This window comes from Centrocercus urophasianus, unplaced genomic scaffold (assembly GCF_019232065.1).
Source record: "Centrocercus urophasianus isolate 14NV4802_14NV808 unplaced genomic scaffold, USGS_Curo_1.0 seq_29, whole genome shotgun sequence".
NCBI lineage: Eukaryota > Metazoa > Chordata > Aves > Galliformes > Phasianidae > Centrocercus > Centrocercus urophasianus.
This window is the reverse complement of record NW_024884855.1, coordinates 9,444,166-9,463,744: the sequence shown is the minus strand read 5'-3', so window position 1 is coordinate 9,463,744 and position 19,579 is coordinate 9,444,166. Positions and strand designations below refer to the sequence as shown.

Below are 19,579 nucleotides of genomic sequence, written 5' to 3'. Positions count from 1 at the left end.
TTGTCTTACTTTCACAGCAAACACATTGAGATCTGAGGGACATTTACCAGACAGGAGCTTAGAGAGATTTATCACTCCAGTTTATTGTTGACACCAAGAGCATTTCTCATCTGCCCCCTGTCAAGCAGGTGCCATGCTGTGCTCTTTATCTGCACAAGAAGTTTATTATACATATCTGAGCTGTACAGTATTCACAAACAGAAAAGTAAATACATCCCACTCCTCCCAGGAAAAGCAAGCCCTCATGCACACTAGTAAATACTAGGGTTTGTTTACAATTTGTTTTGATACCTCACTGCACTGTAACATAAAGCTCTGGGGCCGTACAGTGCCTCCAGGTGTGCTTAGGGAGTCAGGCCCCAGAGAGAGCAAAGGATTTTGCTCTGGTATGACTGAATTGGCCAGAGTGCAGCTCCAATTCAGGCTAGTGTACACCAGGCCACCACGAAGCCCTGGTTCCTGGGCAGAGAGAGAAGGAAGGAGTGCATGCAATTTTACCAGGGGCTCTGAGCAGCCCCTTTCCTGCTCTACAGAGCTCAGGAACCAGCTCACCTCCTGAGTCAAAGTCAAGTGAATCACCAGCGTCACCAGGAGCCCTGAGCCTCTGCTCACCCAGTAGAGCTGAGTCAGTGGCTGAGTGACACACTGCTTCCAGTCCCTGCTGCAGGCTGGTTGGTATGAGCATGGCCCAGCAGAAAAGCAAGGTACTAACTGTCTCAGTAAATGTTCTTTGTCCATCTTGCCTTAGAGAAGTCAGGCCAGGCTGCACTCAAATCTGGTGTGTGAAGTGTTTCTCCTGCACAGATTATTCTGACATCTCTCTCCTGCCAACTGCAAGACTGAGCCCAGAAAGCAAACTGTAGCAGTGAAATATCTGAGGTTTAATTAAGGCCAACCCTGTTAAGCATCCCCTTTTTAGCATCACAATCCTCGGAGAGCTGTTGTTGTGAGATGCAATGGTAATATCTGATTTGCTGCCGAAGCTTAGACCATGCTGCTGTAAGTTCAGGGCTTGATGCAGGGCTTCATGGCAGACTGTTTTAATAGGGTTCAGCTAAACAAGATCTCAATATCTCTATATGCGGAAATCAGGTCGGGTTTATCCCTTTAATGTTGCTAAAAGCACGCAGAAGACTTAGAAGCTGTGCATGCAGGGACCAAGCAGTCGCCTGGTGGAACTGCCAGTGCAGCCCTGCCACACCGTGCTGCAGGCTGCGGGTCAAAGAACTGCTGCTGGGACTCTGAAGCCTGACATTCTTCGAGCCTGTGCTGCATCCCGTCACCTGGTAGCCCAGCAGCAGCAGCACTTCTGAGATGCTCTGAGCTGGGGGGGATACAGGGCAGCCTTGCAATGGCCCTGAAGAGGAGGGAGTGGACAGGACGCGGTGCCAACACCTCCTGCATGGGGAAAGTGAACCTGGCTGCTCCATAACGCCCCACTCTGCTGGGCCAGCTCTGAGGGCCGGGCTGGGGATCTGCCAGGGCTGTAGTGCCAGTGCAAGGATGAGAGCCCTATTCTCCAGGGCTCTGTCTCAGGGAACTGCTGGTGGTGTCAGCCCTTGGCTGAAGCTGCATCCCCTCCTGCAGCAGGGCTGGGGGCAGTGAGATCGGAGCCCAGCAGCAGAAAGGCACCTGATGTCAGGTATGGCACCGGAGCTCCCGGCAAGGCGTCCTGCTTGGGATCGTGCTCTGGGTGCTTGTGCTGTGTTTACCATCACAGAGCTGGGCTCCTGCACCTGCTTCTTTTCCAGCCCACCCTGCTGCTGTCAGGGCCTGGCTCTGCAACCTTGGTATCCCAGTGCTGTCTTGAACCTGACCTGCAAATGTGAAAGTGTAACAGGAGAACTGGAACGGCATCCTGAACGCCCGTGACTGAGCAAGGAGGGCCATGCGGGGCCATCAGCTGGGGAGGGACAAGGAGCTCTATGCTGCTGGGGAGAAGCGTGCAGCACCCCGGTGTGTCCTTCCATCTACTGCAGTACAGGACAAGGTGCTGGGAAGCAAATTGAGGGCAGCTGTGCAGTCCTGGCCCTCCCTTGTGCACCCTGGGTTCCATCAGCTCGACCCTAACCAGAGCTGCACCTGCTGACAGACCCTCATACCTCATACGAGAGTTAAGAGGATGCAGAGCTGGAGATGATTTTTTTGGCTATTTCCATGTCTGATTTGGCAACCAGAAACCTCAGCTTCTTCCCTCCAGAGCGGATGAGGTCCACAGCACTGCAGAGTGACAACAGGAAGAGATGAGTGCTACATCTGTGCACCAAGGACCACATCCTGAATCCACACATCTCCACCTCCATCATCCCCTTGATGACAGCAGCAGCCACACCGGGCTCATCTTCAGCTCTGAAATGCGCTCCTATGCTTTTTCTCCCCGCTCCCTCTTTCACCCCACCCCAAGCACCTGCCTTCCCCACCTCTGACATCCCAGCCCCAGCAGCGGGGTGTCACCCACCTTTGGTAATCGGCCCCGATGAGACTGGTGCCGTTGACGGCCAGGATGCGGTCCCCGATGGCCAGCCTGCCATCAGCTGCCGCTGGGCTGCCCTCAATCAGCGTGCGGATGTAAATGCCCGGGGAGCCCAGAGGTGTGTGCTGCTGGGAAGGCGGCAGTGAGCAAGCAGAGAGGACACGGGAAACCTGTGATCCCTCCCCGCTGCCCTGCTTGGCTTTGCCACGCACCAAAGGATGGAGGAAATCCCTCACTTGAGTCATCTTCCTCCCCCCGTTGGCTGCTTCCAGCTGCAGGCAGCTGTGCCGGGCATAGCAGGCAGCGACCCCACAGCAGAGCTGCTAGAGATCGCTCCGCGCCTCACTGGCCCCAGTCAAAGCTGCTCAGTTCCATGCACAGCCATCAGCTTTGGTAATTATGCGTTCCATGCCACACGTGCCCCCACAGCTCCTGGCAGAGCCATTGCTGCGCACTCACCAAGCCGTCGATCAGCCCCATCCCCAGCCCCAGCGCTCCCCTCTCCAGCTCCACCACGAAGACGTAGCAGAAGTCGTCGGTGGCCGAGCTGCGGCTGGAGGACTCCGGCGTGGGGAAGTCGTAGGGGGTCGGCGAGCAGCCTGCCAGCAGGGGGACCACCGGGTTACTGCTCCATCACCGCCCCTCATCAGCTCTATCGAGGAATTCCCACCAAAGCCAACCTGGGCTCTCCCTAGGGCTGCTTCCCTTCTGGGACCGCGAACGGTGAGACGCTCTACGTGCTCTCCCCGAGCCCAAGCACTGAAAATCCGCACAAGAGCCACGTGTGCTGGAAATGGGCTCCCAGTGTGGCCGTGCAGGCTCTGTTCCCCCTTCCCGCACCCTTTCAGGCAGTGTCAGCCCTCCTTACCTTCAGGGCTGCCGCCTTTGGCGCTGCTCATCCCGTTCCTCCGTGGGTCCTGCAGCCCCTTGGTTGTGCCCTGCGGGGACTCGGGGCAGGCAGAGTCGAAGTTCAGGGGTGTGGTGGGGGGTGTAAGCAGGCAGGAGGGGGCCGGGGGGGGCCGGGCCTCTGCCCAGCTTGCGGCTGCTGGAGCTTCTCCTGGAGCTGCTGCTCGCCGGCGGTGTGCTGGCAGGGGCACCCATTGGTGGTGGAGGTGAGCGGGGGGGGCTCATCCGCCTCCAGGTTGGTGCAGCCCCCAGGGGTGCAGCGGCCCGATGGGGGAACAGTGCTGTCTGGGGTCATAACCAGGCTTGGAGTCACTTCCAGCACTTCTGGCACGATCGGTGGCTTGCTCTTAGAAAGGAGAAAAGTGGGAACCTAGGTAAGCAGCTGCCACCCCATAGGTGCCCCCCATCACCCTGCCATCGAAACCTGAGCAGTTTGTGCACTGCTCAGGTTGGTGGCTGTGGTGGCTGTGAGCATCCCCAGCACAGGAGGAGACTCCTGGTGGGAAAAGACCTCCGAGATCCCCAAGACCAACCCGACCACAGCACCAAACCAATTCAGTGCCACATCCACGCAGTTCCGGAACACCACCAAGGATGGTGACCCCACCACTCCCTTGTTGCAACACCTGACTGCTCCTTGTGAAAAGAAAGGTTCCCTGACCTTTGGAGGGGCTGAGCACGGCCCCTCGCTGCCCTGGGGGCTCTTGCTCTGCAGGCTCCAGAGGAAGTGGCGGACGTAGAGGAGGTGCCGGTAGATGTTGTCATCCAACGTCTCCACCTCCAGGTCCACCTTGAAGCCCGCGCTGGGCAGGACGATGGGAGGGTGGTTGTCAAAAGACTCCAGCACCGCGTCTGCAGGGCAGAAGTAGGGGGATGGCAGAGCAGGCAGATCCTGCCCCACAGCCCCACTGTGCCTCCAAGCAGCATCACTTGGCTACGCAGGGCACTGAGCACACTTGCATCCTTCGCATCCCAGTGCCATACGACTACGGTTACCCCTGATGACTGCAGTCACCCATAAGACCCATGCAGTTTGAAGGGCACTGCCCGTTTGGTTGATCCATAAAAGCTTTTGGGTGACAGCAGCATGCAGGGCAGGGGGCTCACCAGGCTGGAAGGCGGCCTTGCTCTCCTCATCCCAGGGCTGCCATGCTGCCACGTTGCCCACCTCCATGGCTGCCTGGCACTGGCTCAGCACCCGATGCAGCTGCGCAGGGCTCAGCGCCGGGAACTCAGCTCTCAGGGTTGGCCACGTCATCTGGGCAAAGAAACAGCACAGGGGGTGAATACCATCCCATCACCTCCATCCCAAACCCAACGCGGCCAGCACCTCACCTGCAGCAGCTGGGAGCCGGGCATGGCCACCAGGTTGGCCACGCTGGTGAGTTTAGCAAAGAACTGCTGGGAGAGCTGCTCAAAGCCGGCTCCACGCAGCCACTCCAGCAGCAGCCGCATGCTGGCTCGCAGCTTCACGCCCTGCGACCAATGGAAGCAGCCAAGAGAGGAGCCTGTGGGGCACAGCACAGGTTGGGCAGTGGAACCCCCACGTTCAGCCAGAGAGGGTAGGATAGGGCTGCCCTACAGAACAAATCCCCACATATGTCCCCACGTTAATGTCCCCAGTGGCTGTGACTCAGTGGCAGGACCTTGCCTGGCAGTAATTGTGGCTGGGGCAAGGAGACTGCCGTGAGGCAGGGATGTTAGTGGTAATTAGGGTTAACGAGCACCATCCTGCTCCTCAGTTACAAGGCAGAGTGCAATGGTTCATTAGTGAGAAGCTCTCTGTGGAGCAAACTGCTTTCAGACTGAAAAGGGTTGGGATTGAGATTGACAATGAGGATAGGGTTGGGGTCAAGGATGGGTTTGGAGATGGGGATGCAGATACAGCTGGAGTTGATTATGAGTTTAGGTTTGGGGATGAGGATGAGAATGAGAATGGGGTTGAAGATGGGTTTGGGTATGAGAATGAGAATGGGGATAGAGTTGAAGATGAGGATGGGGTTGGAGATGTGTTTGGATTTGGGATTGGGGTTAAAACCCTCCTGGAAATGGGAACCTTGGAGGGAGCACCTGTGTCTGCTCTATGGGTACAGGGGAACTGTGCTTGGAAACAGCTCAATAAGAGCCTGGTAGCAAATGGGCACAGCAAAAGCCAAAGCCATGAAATGTGAAACAAGCAGGATGCTGGGGATGGTGCACTTGGGAAAGAAAAGACATGGGCTCAGCAGCCAGATTTGTGCTTGGCTTCCCCATACCAGTGTGGGACCTGCCCACCTCCAGCTGCTCAAAGCCCCTCTCCCCAGGGGCACCGGGAAGGACAGGGGGTCTCAGAATGTCTATTCCCAGCATCAGCCCAATGAGGGAGAACCAAGAGGAGGACAGGGACTGACCCTTATCCAGGAGCTGGTTGAAGAGCAGCGTGTTGGAGAAGAAGAAGAGGTAGGCAAACATCTGGGAGGTGATCTCAGGGTGCACCTCGTACTGCCGGAGCAGGTCCAGGGCTGCCTGGTAGATGAGCACCACGTGGCGCAGCTCCTCGGGCAGAGGTGGGGCCGCCCGCCAGCCCTCATGGCTCTCATTCTGGAAGGGGTTGCACTCCAGCAGGGCCGGCAGCGAGATGTACAGACACTGCAGGAAGCAGAAGGAGCTGAGTTGAACAGGACCCGGCCCGTTTGTTTACTTGTGCAGGAGCCTGGGTAGGAGAGCAACACCTTACACCCATCACTGCTGGGGTGAGGGTGAGGGAGAGGCGAGCACGGAGCATCCCTGCACACAGACACCTTTCTCTGGCCACACACTGCCTGCTCTGTTCCCCACCAGCCCCGGGGCTGCTTTCCATCGTGCCCTGAATCGCAGCATTATGTTCTCCCCAACACCTCCTCCCAAGCAGGGAAGCACACCACGGTCATCCAATACTTTTCCTGGGCTGCGCCCAAAAGCGAGGCACTTCAGCCCGAAGGAAAACATCTCGGTGTTGCAGAAACTGAACAACTCCTGCAGAACTGCTGGGGATGCTCACGTTGGCGGCGGTGCCCCTGGGCACTGCGTACCTTGGAGATGTAATAGACACACTGCTGGAATGTGTACATGATCACCTCCTCCAGCACCGTCATCGCCTCCTCGCTGGCTGTGATGGTCGAGGAGAACAGAGACTCCTTGGAGCCTAAGGGATGGAGGGAGAAATCAGGGAGCAAACCTGGCGGGGCCATCTGATGGCTGCAGGTACCCATGCAGCCCCAGACCCTGCAGGTCAGCGCACACCATGTTCCCTTAGGGTGGGGTTACTGACTCTCCCAGGTTGACATCAGCAGCATGACATCCCCAAACAGGATGAAATTGGACTTGGAAGCTGATTTCCTCCTTTTCCCCTTTTTCCCTTTCATCTCAAGGGCACCAAACACTGCATGCAGGCAGGGATCAGCAGGGTCGAGGGGGGCCATGGAGTGAGCAGCAGCCCCAAGCACTACCTTTGACATCCATCTCCTCCTCCATGCTCTGGATGTAGGTGGGGGACTTCTGCTGGACGAAGTAGAGCACCTCAATGGCGTTGGACATCCAGAAGAGGATGTGCTGCAGGTCTGGCAGCAGGTCCGCAATGGTGAAACACGACAGGGCAGCAGGGTCCTGGCTGGGGGGGGGACAGAGCAGACATTGCAGCATCACTGCTCATCACTGAGGGATTTGGGGTGAAACCAACCCAAAAAGCAGCAGAGAGCTTTTGCATCCCACTGCTGAGCTTTAGTAAAGCCCTGTGCAAGCAGCAAGCTGGGAGATCCTGCACTGCAGGATAGGTTTTGTTGGCACCGCTGGGGGACCCCAATGATGGATCCAACCCATCTGCAGGAATTGCTGCAGAGCAGATCTCCCCAACAGATCTGTGCTGCTGTTGCTGCCAGGTCTGGTGGTTAAACTCAGCCTGCCCAGCACTGGGCCGTTCCAAAATAAAACAAAACAAAGAGAAAGTAGCTGGGAGGTTTCTCAATGGCTGAAGCACTTTTTCCTGCTGTAGCAAAGGGCTGGGAGGTTGCCCTAAAGGAGACCTCAGCAAAAGCACTGATGGTTTCTCCAGATGCTGCTTTGGAGCCTGGAATTTGGGACTGGCAGTGGGGCCAGTGGCAAAATGAGGACAGATACAAATTCATGGGATTTAGCAGGGAAATGCCATGTGCATCTGTGCTGGCAGCTGGGTGGGCACAGCTGGGTGGGAGGGAGAATTGGGCTGAATTCTCCCAGTTTGGGGGCAAAGAAAGAAGGGTGGCACTTACTGCTGGGATTGCTTCTCAGCCAGCTCCCGTGTGCGCTCCTGGGCAGGGAGAGAAAGAGAGAGCACAGATGGTGACTGCTGGCATTGCTGCACATGGGGACCAGGGTGGGAGCCGAGGGGATCCCCGCTGTCCCCCCTCCCCCCCCCCCAGTGCCAACTGACCCACACTGTCCTCTGGATCATTTTGGCCGCTTTGAGCAGCAGCTGCCCGAAGTCCCCAGGCTGGAAGCTGGTGGCCGAGTGCTGGATGCAGAGGCACAGCAGAAAGGCAGGCGTCAGCTTGTGGTCATCCCCCCCCGGCTCGATCAGCGTCATGATGCGCCGCAGCAGCACATCCTCGACCTCTGGCTCAAACTCCAGCTGCAGCCTCCTGCGGGGAGCCCTGGGACCGTCGCTGGGCTCAGGGCTCTGTCGGTTGGCATCGAGCCCCCCCCCGCTCTTTCAGCAGGCTGCCGCACGTCCCACATACAGAGGGGCCATCGGGATGCAGGGCCCGCAGCCTCAGCAGGGTCTGTGCCGGCAGCGGTTGTGCCTTCGTGGGGTCCTTGTAGAGCAGCAGGTAATAGAGCCCGAGGGACAGCAGGTCCCCGTGCCGCAGCACAACGGTCCGGGTCACCGCGGAGAAGTTAACAGAGACGCTGGCACCGGCGATGGGCTCCAGCACCAACTTCTCCTCCGAGCGTTGCCACGATGCTCGCAGCCTCCTGATGGTGCAGTGCAGGGGTAAGACGTCCGGCGCAGAAAGGCTGATGCTGGGTTTGCTCGCCTGCGTCCTCTGGCCCACCGTGTGCTGCTCGCGGTTCAGCAGGTACACCAGGCTGTCCTGTGAGGGGGGGGGCATGCAGAATCAGTGGGGTCTACAGCTCCCTGCCACCCCCACGCATGGCCTTGGCAGAACCACGGTTCTCTCTTCATTTTTTCCTTGCACAGATGGGGAGCTCACGCAGCACAAAAAGCGCGGGCAGTGCAGCCAGGACCCGTGTGCACCCTGCTGCTTCTGCACCCAGATGTGCAAACGGGCAGAGCAGCGAGCCCAACAAATGGGCACCGTAACTCCAGGCATGTAACAGATGGGGCTGCTCTGGGCAGAAGGAGCCCTCCTCCCAGTTGCAGCGATGGCCACCAAGCAGGCTGGGGGGGCTGCCCCTGTCTGCCTGCACACCGGTGCCTCAGTTTCCCCAGCTGCATTAGCACAGACAGAGGAGAGCTGCAGCGCTGGTGTCACACTGGGACAGAGCTGGAAATCTCGGACCAGCCAGATATTCCACCTGGACAAAGCAACCATTAACCAAAAGAGCCGTCCCAGTCCTTTCCAGTTCTCCCAGTGCCAGCTCTCCCAGACGCTCTGTCTCGTATCACCTCTCATTACATTTACCGGAGGCAGCCAGACGGGGACGGGGCAGCGCTCGGCACCATCCTGCAGAACAGGCTCTGCATTGCACCGGGGCAGGGACTCTGCCGTGGGGCTTTTCTGAGGCGTCTCTCCACCAGCCCTGCAGCCACATCCCCAGCCTGCACCGCAGCCGGGCAGGACGGATTGCACATCCCAACCCCACACAAACTCATTTTCCTAAGGATGCTCTTTCACCCCAACCCCGCCTCTCCCCCAGGAAACACCGGCCATGCATAAAGCTCCCCATCCCCATAAGCTTTAGGAGCAACAAAAAAAAAAAAGAAAAAAAGAAAGGTTGGCGGGGCGGCGAGAGCTGCGCGGTGCTTACATGCTGCTGGCTGTAGCCCTGCAGGAGCAGGAGGTGCGGGGAGTGGTAGAGGGAATACCGCATGCTGCTCCCGCTCCGCTCCTCGGGGCCGCGCAGCGCGGGGCAGTGCCGCCGGAGCTCCTCGTCCCGGGGGCGGCCCAGGCTGCTCTCGCTGAGGCTGCGCCGCAGGGCCGGGGGGGTGCCGAGCCGCTTAGCGCCCGCCAGCACCCGCATGGCCCCCCGCGCCCGGTGCCGCTGCAGCTTCCTCGCTTGGGCGTTGATGCCTGCGGGGGGAGAGACGCGCTGCGCTCAGCTCCGATGCTGGACCGGCAGCATCCCGAAACCCGCCGCGGTGGGGAATGGGAGGCGGCGTCGGAGCGAACCCCCATCCCCCGGGGCGATGTCCCCCAAGAGAGGGGAGTTTTGTGCCCCCTCGATAGCAAAAAGAGGGACCCGCAGCCCGTCCCTTCCCCCCTCCCCCATGTCCCCACTGACCGCGGGGCAACCGGGGAGCTTCGCATCCACAGCATCCCCTGCGCTGCCGGTGGAAAGCGGGGCTGGAGAGAAAACAAGCTGAATTTTTTTAGAGGAGGGGGGGGAAGAAAAAAGGAAAAAAAACCACGGAAAAATAAGAGCCTGGTTGCTGCCTGCTGGCAGCGAGCGGGGCTGAGAGGCCCCCCAGCCCCCAGGGAAGCAGGCAGGGAGCTGCGAGCCGCAGAGCCGCCGCAGGACCCAGCGCTCAGCACCTTCCCCCGAGCAGCGCTGGCTGCAAGACGAATGGGATTTGGAGCGAATGAGCAGAGAGCCCTAAGGCAGCAGCGTCCCCAAACCCATAGCGGAGTTCCTATGGGATCCCCCCCCACAGGGCTCTGGCTCTGCAGCAGCGATAGGATGAAGTTGTAGAGTCGGAGCTCGTACCTCTGCATTACAGAACGGCAGAATGGAGGGCTTGGGGACAGCCAGAGGGATTTGGGGACGGCTATGAATCTGGGGCTGCTTAAAGGGACACATGTAAGCCAGAGCCCAAAAACAAACCTGTCGTCTGCCTTATTTGGTGAGGAATGGGCTGCATGCACCAAAATACATTTTTGTTTGTTTGTTTTAAATCGAGCACTCCTTTGGTGGGAAAATGGTGGGGATTGGGGGGGGTGGGGAGGAGAAAATAGCACCCGGTGTTGGCATGCTGTGGGATTAGGGCACAGCATGGCCTGCAGCCACTGCCAAGAGGGGGACAGACCCTCCCCACGCCCCCTTTAAAAGGCAGTGGGGTTCATCACACTGCACCGCAGATGTGAAATGTAGGGATGCCACGAGTGTGGGAGCAGAGCTCTGAGGATGCACCGTGTCACCCCACTGCCTGGCCCCAAACAGGGACATGGGGCAGCTCTGGTGCAGCTCCTCAAGCCGGGGGGCTCGGGGTCCCCCTGCCATCACTGCTCCCTTATCTGAGGGCAGTCTGTACTGTGTTAGCTTTGCATAGGAAACCCACTGAGGAAAAAGCTGTGTTTTCACTGCCCATAGAGCCTCCGTCACCGACTCCCCCGCACACCCAGAGCTGTGCTGGAAATACAAACAGTTCTTTTCCTGAATGAAACAAAGTCCATCCATTAGCCAAGGTATGCCTCCAGCCCTTTAGCAGTGCCTTCTCCTGCCTGGCTGTCCCCAAACCCACCCCACATCCTGGGTTAAACCTGCTGGGTTTGCTGCATGGGATCTCCACGGGTTCTGCCTCTTTTTTCAGCCCAGGGAAGAGGTGCCCTGCTCCTGGTTGGGAAATGAATCAGCTCATAAATAACTGCAAGGGACGCAGGAGAGATTTGTTTCTAATTTGGGGCAAACGCCCTTTCTGATGTGAACTGCTGAGCAGCCCCTGTAGGGAACATTCCCTGGCTGCAGCTGTGCCAAGGTGTGCCTCAGTGGTACCAACAGAGCGTGTTGGAAGAGAAGAGGTTTCACTCCCATGCTTTGCACAGCACGTGGTTCGGTCTGCAGCTTCACAGGGAAACCCAACCAGCACGCAATAAGGAACAGCACGCAATGGGGTGCCTGGGAAGAGCTGAATGCATCCCTACTTTGTGGTGCTCTGCCCCCAGCTGCCCCACATCGCTCCCCAAAAGGAGCAGGGCTGAGTGAAGCCTCGTTTCCCACAGAGCTGCTCCACCTGCACTGCTGAGGAGTGGTGCCAGGAGCGCACACCTCCCTCCCCCCTGGGAAGCAGCTAATAAACTAATTAGGATAATGGGTAACCGAGCAGATAAAACTCTTAAGCCATTTGCTTCCTCACTTGTGGGCTTGTGGTTGTGGGGCCTTTCCCCTGGCTCAGCAGCAGTGTCCCATTGCAATGCCCTGCGTGGGGGCAGTTACCTACAGCTATTTCCCTATGGCTCCCAATCTGCTTTCCTCCCAGACAGCCTCCAGCTGCTTCTCCTTTTAGTTTTGCACAGAAGCTGCATTTTCCATGCCAGCGCCCTGCTGCCCCAGGCACACAGCTGATGCTCAGCTCGTGGCAAAGGGACATAGGAGTGGTGGCAGGGTGACCCTGCTGGTAGCACTCATGGTCCCCACTGCACCAGGTGCCACATTTCTCTTTGAGGTGCTGCTGAAGAGAGGGGAGCAGATGCTCTGTGTGCTTGGAGCAGCACCACCAGCATGGGGTGGGGAGGCTGGGGATGGGCCCAGCTGAATGGGACATCAGCAGAAGTGAGGTTTTAGCAGTACATCTGTCAAGCAGATAGCATGAATAATTGTGGCTGGGGGTCTTCGTCTCAGAAAAGCCTGACTGGCTGCAGAAAAGGTTTTAAAAAAATAAAAACATGAGAAATGAGGGCAGTGCCCTTCTCACAGTGCCTGGGTTGAGGTGTGAGTGCTGGGGGCCCTGTCCCAGCTGGGACAATGGTTGGTGTCATCCGGAGCTGATGTCACCTTGGGCTCATGCTGGCAGCCTCTGAAGAGCGGTAGCACAGCTCTCCCACCACATGCAGCCACATCTGACTGTGAGTTTAGCACTTAGGTCTTGCCCTGTTTTCTATTTAAAAACCGTTTTTTTCTTTCTTTAGAGCCAGCGCCTTTGCAAAGCACTTAGCATTGCCCTGATCCCTACTGGAGAGGAGAGGGGCACCCACCTCTGTGTCTCATCCCTGACCCCCAGGAGCACTGCAGCAGCTCCTTGCACCTGAAAGGAAGAGGAGTGATGGTCTCGAGTTGTGCCAGGGGATGCTCAGGTTGGATAACAGGGAAAAGTTTCTTCTCCCAAGGAGCACTGGCACTGCTGCCCTGGGAGTAGTGGGGTCACTGGGATCACTGGAGGTGTTCCAGAACCACAGAGATGTGTCACTGAGGGATGTGGTTTGGTGTCATGCTGGGATGGGTTGGGGTTGGTGATCTTGAAGCTCTTTTCCAGCCTTAAAGATTCTATGCCGCAAGTGGGCATCCAGCTGGGGTCCCAGATTCCCCACGGAGGGAAGCGCTAAGAGCACTGCAATCAAAACGCAGCTCCTGCCCCCACCACCACCCCCACACAAACACCCCCAAGCCGCTGCCCCTGACCTGCAGTGGTCGTATCCACATCCCTGGCTGCCATCTCCTCCACCTCCGCCCGCCGCCGCAGCTCCAGCCTTCTTGAGAATCCCTCCCGGGGCTTCCAAAGGTCCTGGATGAGCAGCGGCTTCTCATGGTCCCCGAGAACCCTCAGCCCCTCAGTCTGCCACCGCTTCTCGGGTCCCTCGAACCTCCCGATGACGTCGCACAGCACGTACTGCCCAGCATTCAGCTGGCTCAGCCCGTAGCGCTCCAGAGCCTCCTTCACCAGCTCCAGTGCCCCCGAGCTGCCCGTGGCCAGAACGCTCTTGTAGTTGGTGCCCACACAGATGTTGCCTCCAAAAATCTTCAGGATGCCGGGAGCCGAAAGTTGAGTGGAGAGCTCAGCTGGGTCATCCCCGTCTGGGAAGGCGGAGGTGGAGCTGCGGTCCTTGTAGCTCAGCGTCCTGTACAGGACCTGGGAGAAGAGGCGGCTCTGGCGCTTCAGCCGGCTCTTGGATGGTGGAGCCATGGTGGAGGAGGACCCATAAAACATCGCGTGGGACGTCGTCACGGGCGGCAGCTGGGAATAGGGATAGGGAGAGATCAGGGGTGAGCGTGGCAGCCACCCCCCGAGGGACGGGGATGAGCCAGGGAGGTGATGCTGAGGCTTCCAGAGGCAGCAGCACAGGATGGAGGTTCCTCTGGTGCAGCTCCTCTGCACCACACAGACACTGCAGCACGGATTTGTCCCGGGGAGGTTAATTTCTGCCGTGTGCACTGTGAGGTCCCTCCTGCCTAAGCACATCTGCGCTGGGAGGAGAGCAGAGCCCAGCAGCAAAGTGGGACCTGCAGAGCCCAGCCTGGGTGGGAGCCAGCGCCTCGGAGCCACTTTCTCTAACGAGTTTGTGGAGCAATCCCATTTTTTAGAGGTGAAACAGAAAGCTTGAGTGCAAATTGAATTACTCGGAGGTCGCTGCTAAACGCTTCTGCTCACTGAGAGGCACAGGGCGAAAACAGGCTCTAATTGGCCTTTCCATAAACGTCCTTGCTCTGGCAAATCCTGCTGCCGGTTTGCAGAGGACATTAAAGCACACGGCGGCATCGCCAAGCACAGTGCCTGAAATGTGTGTTTGTTGTCCACCTCCACTGGGAAAAGCACATGGCTGGGGATGTGGGTGGCTCTGTGTGTGCTCAGCAGGACCCAGCTCAGTGCAGCTCCAGCACTGTCAGCAGTGATGCCAACCCTGGACAGCCTCCACGCTGCCATCTAATTCGGGAAGAAAAAGCGTCCCTGCTGTTAATGGAAGAGGTCACCTTCCCACTGGGAACAGCCTCGCTTCTGTGCACAAAGGATTTCTGCAGGGCGGGGATCTCCCAGGGCCAGGAGAGCCTGGAATGCTGCAGATGGGGAAACTGAGGCACCAGTGATTTCCACGGCTGCAGGACGAGCCTGGGAGGCTGCTGCACCTCTGGTCACCCCTCTCACCCCAGGGACATCTCAGTCGTTGGGACTTCACAACCTTCTGGCCCCCCTTCCAACTGGGGAAACTAAGCAGGGACAAGGCTGGAGCTGCAGCTCCTTTGTGTCAGAGGCTGCTCCTGCCTGGGTTGCCCCTTCATGTCAATGGGTGCTGAGGCAGATCCCACTTGGGAGCAGGACAGGGTACCCCCAAAACCCCAACTGCTGCATGCAGAAACCGCTGCGAACAAGGATGCAGGAGATAAATCTTTGCCACTGAGCCACTGGGTCAGGTGGGCAGATTTAATCTCCTCTGCTCTGCATTACCCACGGCACAGAGGGAAACCTTGCAACATCTGCTGCCGTGAGGTCACTCCTCCATGCCCACATGGCAGGCAGGTTGCTGCCTCTTTCAATTCGGTATTTATAGCACTGCTATTTTCTTTCTATCAGACACAGCACCTGCAGAGAGCAGCGGCAGAGGCTTTTCACAGAGCAAGTGCTTGGAAAAACACAAAGCCCAGACTGAGACAAACCCTTCGGTTGCTCATCTGCTCAGCAGCTGGAGCAGCAGTGAGGTGAGCCCCATCAGGACCAGCCCACCTGCACAACCCCTGCCTGCCCCCAGCCTGGGGTGGCTGCACATCTCCCTGCTCTCGTGGGACATCACACCCAAGCCAGCTCATTCTGTGCTCATTCTACAGTGCTGTGACAAACACCTTTAGTATTCACACGGTCCATCCACCAGGCAGACATCCCAGTGTTTCTGCTCCTCCTGCTGCCCTTACCTCGCCATCCTTCTCACGGGCTCGCCGTCCTTCCATCCGTCCTCTTCCTCAGCATGGTCATCCCCCCAGCACACATGGTCCCAGCACACATCTGTCTGGAGGAGGAGGAGGAGGAGAGGTCACGGGCTGCTCAGAGCCACCGCAGTGCCCTCTTCTGCTCTGGGGGAAGAGATGCCATGCACCACCAGTGATGTGCAGCACTGCTGACCCACCTCGAGCAGCAACAGTTTTATTCCTCCTTCCTTCAAAGCAACTGGTGAGGGCTGCAGGAAGGATGCAGCATCCACAGTGTGGCAGATACCCATCACCCATGGGTGGGATATCTCAGCCCAGCTCCAAGCTCAGGACCCATCTCAGCGGGAAGAGTGCTGGAGGAAACCCAGGCATGGACAGCAAAGAGGGCAGGGAGAGAATAGTGAAAGGAGGAGAAATGAGATCAGAAAGGGATAGTGTAGAGGAAATGGAGGTTACAGGCTTGCTGCTGATCTCACTGCTTTCCCCAAGCCCATGCATCCCTGGAGACACCCATGGGTACACAATGGGTCCTGCAGCCAGAGCCCAATCATATGCCCATCAGGATTTATTTCTCCTGGACCTTGGCCCAGGATCTTGGTGTGTTTTGCTGAAGATTGAGGAGTGCCACCCAACAGCATGCCCTCACTTTCCTTAGTGCAGATATGCAGGAATGGGACCAGCAGGAACCAAATACACGAGGGAGAAGCTTCACCTGCAGTGTGATTTCATGGGTGTTATCAGAAGTAGACAGCAGGGCATGAGATAGAGCTGCAGAAAAGAGCCCATGGCAATTCAAGACTAAAGCACCACTCCATTAAATTCCCCAGCCAGGAGCTGGGAGTGGGCTCAATTCAGCCCAGCAGTGGGCTATGGGAGAGCCCTCTGCCAGGTGCTGGTTGGGATGCACAACACCAAGAGGGCCTGGGCACCCCCCCACCTTCCTTTGCTGCTGTGATTAATCACTCCCGCTGCTTAAATATTTATGCCTTCTTTCCAGCGTGTCTGGCTTCAGCTGCCAGACATTGATTCCTGTCATGCTTTGCTCCGTGCAATTAACAAGCTGTTGGCTACCACCTATTTTCTCCCCTGTGAGAGTGTTTGGATGCCTTAATTGAGCCCCATCCATCCTGAACTGATGAGAAGTGGGCAGAGCAGGGGTTGCTCTCATCCTTGGCTGTAGGGTGCTTTCTGCACCCCTCTCCCAGCCAGATGTAGGAGCTCCTTTTGGTTGCTGCCAGCCCAAATCCAGATCTGACAGTGCCACACCATGGGGCAAGGACTGGTCCCTTCCAACCAAAGCCTTTCTACGATGAGATACAACGTATTCACACAGCGAATGAATTTTCTGTTTGTTTTTCCAGAGCAAACTGTCATTAATGTGAAAACTCCCAGTTCTCAGAAAGGCAGACAGACACACAGCCCCAGCAGCTCCTGCAGGACACAGGCTGTGCTCACCCCAACACGTCAGGGACAGGAAAACACTCCAAGCTCCTCTTGTTATTTTTGGGAGCAGAAAGATTTCCCTTTCGCAGCCTGCCGTCGTTGGGATGCGTTTTGTTTGCCCAGCTTTGTCCAAGCTATGAGCACTGTGTGAGCCATAGATTTCCCAAAAACCATTTCTATCTCCTCCCAAACAAGCGATCAAAGCACCGAAATGCTTTGAGGCAGGGCAGTAGGCAGCAGTGCCCAGCAGTGAGATCTGCTCTGATAACAGCCTTTCAAATAGATCGGGTGTATTTCGTGTGGGCTTTCTTGATGCTGGATAATGCCACCTCTAAACACCGGACTGGAGTGACTTTTTTAATACCACGGAGTGCAGATTTTGGCAGGAGTATCACCTCTCCTAACTCAAACCCCTCACCAAGCCATACTCCAAGGGGGCTGGCTCTCTGCATGTCAGTGGGTGGAACCACTTCTGCTCATCAGGCTCTATTTTCCACCCGCCACGTCGGTGGCAGGAATGTCTTCCTGGTGCTGAGCTCTTTAATCAGCCCAGGCCCAAACTGGATCCCTCCTCCTGCCTGGGGGATGGGATTGGACCCATCCATCTGTAGCCACCAGGTCACCACTGCTATTACAGCACTTGGTCGCTATTACAGCGACGTCCCCAGGGCTCATCCCACCTCAGCTCTGCACAGCGCTGCCCACGTGTGCACATCACGGATGGCCAGCGAGGTTCCAGCTGTGCCCATCCCAGAAAGGTTATTTTTGCACAGAGCCCTGTTTGAAAAATTTCCCTTTTTTTTTTTTAATTTTTTTTTTGTTTTTTTTTTTTCTAATGGAAACCACGCAGACTCACAGCCTCAGCACAGCGAGAACGGCTGCAGCCTGGATGCTGTGGGGAGGGAGAGGCCGCCCCAGCACTGCAATGTGGAACAAATTAGAACTCAGAGAGCAGAGGAAATGAGAACAGCCCGGTGCTGGCACACTCAGCCTGGCTGCAAACCTCTGCAGATCCCCTCCCTGCAGCCCAGCGCCGCTGCCCACGCCCTCCAAGGAGAACCCCTGCACCCCCTCCCCAAAAGGCAGCACCCAATCTCTGCTTTCCAGCACGGCTTGTTATTGTGTGAGTTTTTATCTGTCTAATCTGGGGCCAGGCTGGTAATGTCAGCTCCAGCCCACTGCTGTCCTGAGCCGGATCAGTGTGGGTAAACTCCTTATGGTGTTATTATTAGCAGCACCTCTCCACGATGGCACCCGGAGCCCAACCCAGGGCTGCTCCAATGGGACAGCAAACAGCCAGCCATTCCTATAGGCAACGACAACTTCACAACCAGATCACAATGATTTGGGATCTACAGGAGGAGGCCTTGAAGGAGCTCCCTTTTTTTCCTTGCTTTTTATTTTTATCCTCCTCTTGCAGGGTCTTTTGAGCCACAAACGTGCGCCAGCTCTCCAGTACCAAGTCCCAGTGACCGCCTTCTGCCTGTGCAGCTCTATTCACACATCCAAAAAACATTTCACAAAGAGAGCTTGCTTTCCACTGCCTTCCAAGCAGCCGAGTCGCAGCAGGCAGCCTAATTATGAGACCTTGGCAATATATATTTTTTTCTAGTGATAATTAACTGATCCTGGAGAGCACAGAAAATAAGCACTTCCCCGGCAAGTAGAAACCTCCCCTGAGTTTTCTCTGCTAAAGTTATAACTCAGCAAGAAACCTCACCAGCCTGCTGCGAAGCGCAGTGTCCCCAGATTATCTGCCAAGGCTTTGGGATGCCACCACGGTGCCAAGCAGCTGCGTGCAGACCCAGTAATGTGAGTGCAGCAGCACCAATGAGCACAACCCCAACAGGGGCAGGATCCCAAAGGGCATGGTGAAGGCACAAAGCACCCAAGTGGTGGGTGGAGGACGGATCCAGCCGGGCAGGAAGTGGGACAGAGGGCTCGAAGGGCAGAGGGGTCCCAAGAGTGCACGTTAGGATGATGGTGCCAAGGTGCTGCGATCCATGGTGCAGCCCTCCTGTGCCCGGCGCGGCTCGCAGGGCAGGTTTGGTCTCCAGTGGCAACCAGGCAAGCCTAGACTCTCGCCTGCCCTCCTCTCCCGAAGACGGCGTCCAAACGTCCCTATCGCAACGGGGTCCCGAAAACTCCATCCCGGAGACAACAGTGGGGACAAGCGAGGGATCCGCGTTTGCGCGGAGGAATTGGGGGTAGGATGTCCCGGCGATGCTAAACCCCCCACTTCAAAAACACCGATGAAATAAATGACAAATAATGATCATAAAGAAGCAAGGCGCCCCGCCGTCCCTCTGCCCCCCTCGGAAGGTACTCACCCGGCGCAGCCCCGGCGGTGCGGTGCGGTGCGCTGCGTGCGGGGCCGGGGCGGAGCGGAACGGAGCGGAGCTGAGCGACCCCGCGGCGCCACCCCGCGGCCTCCGCTGCCCCAACAGCGCCCCGAGCAGCGGCCCCGGGCGGGTGGGGTGATGGGGTCGGGCTTGGGGACAAGTTCGGCGGCGTCACGGCCTCAGGGGAGCGTGGGGACAGCGGGGAGGTGCGAGGGAGAGGGCAGCGTGTGGGCGCGCGGGGCCACTGCGAGATGGGGCCGGACTGTGCCTGAAGCAGCTGGCCGTGACGCAGGGGGGGGTCCCGATTTCGGGGTCCCGACTCGACTGAGACCTTTCTGCCTTTCTCCTTTCCCAAGTGGGCTGAGCTGAGGGGATGCCGGGGCCATCCGTGCAGTGAAGTGTGTCGGTGCTCAGCGCTCCATCGCTGCGCTCTCTGCTTTCACCACCGAGTGATGCTATTTAGGGCAAGTCGGACCAAAAATGAGTTCATTTCCTTATGCTTTGGGAAACTCGTTCTGACTTAACACGCAAGCAATAGTGAGGTATCTTGAGTTTTTATTTCAACCCTACTCCACAGGAAACAACATTCGCTAGTGTTATCTTCCTCAGTTTTGCTTTTAATTTGATCCAGTACTGTGTTAAATATAAAATACTGCTTGACCAAGAACGG

The 19,579-nt window shown here is 57.4% G+C and overlaps 1 protein-coding gene across 1 annotated transcript; it reads right to left on the bottom strand.

Moving 5' to 3' along the window:
- Positions 1 to 80: 80 nt before the first annotated feature.
- Positions 81 to 18,375, bottom strand: RADIL (Rap associating with DIL domain). Its single transcript, XM_042828203.1, is given in 18 exon segments — positions 81 to 2,220; positions 2,459 to 2,598; positions 2,933 to 3,072; positions 3,342 to 3,492; positions 3,495 to 3,725; positions 4,041 to 4,231; positions 4,487 to 4,637; positions 4,715 to 4,887; positions 5,770 to 6,007; positions 6,430 to 6,542; positions 6,847 to 7,007; positions 7,645 to 7,682; positions 7,806 to 8,066; positions 8,068 to 8,466; positions 9,365 to 9,627; positions 12,890 to 13,442; positions 15,110 to 15,204; positions 18,288 to 18,375. Coding segments are annotated over 17 exon segments (3,345 nt in total). The 5' UTR covers positions 15,146 to 15,204; positions 18,288 to 18,375; the 3' UTR covers positions 81 to 2,114.
- Positions 18,376 to 19,579: the final 1,204 nt, after the last annotated feature.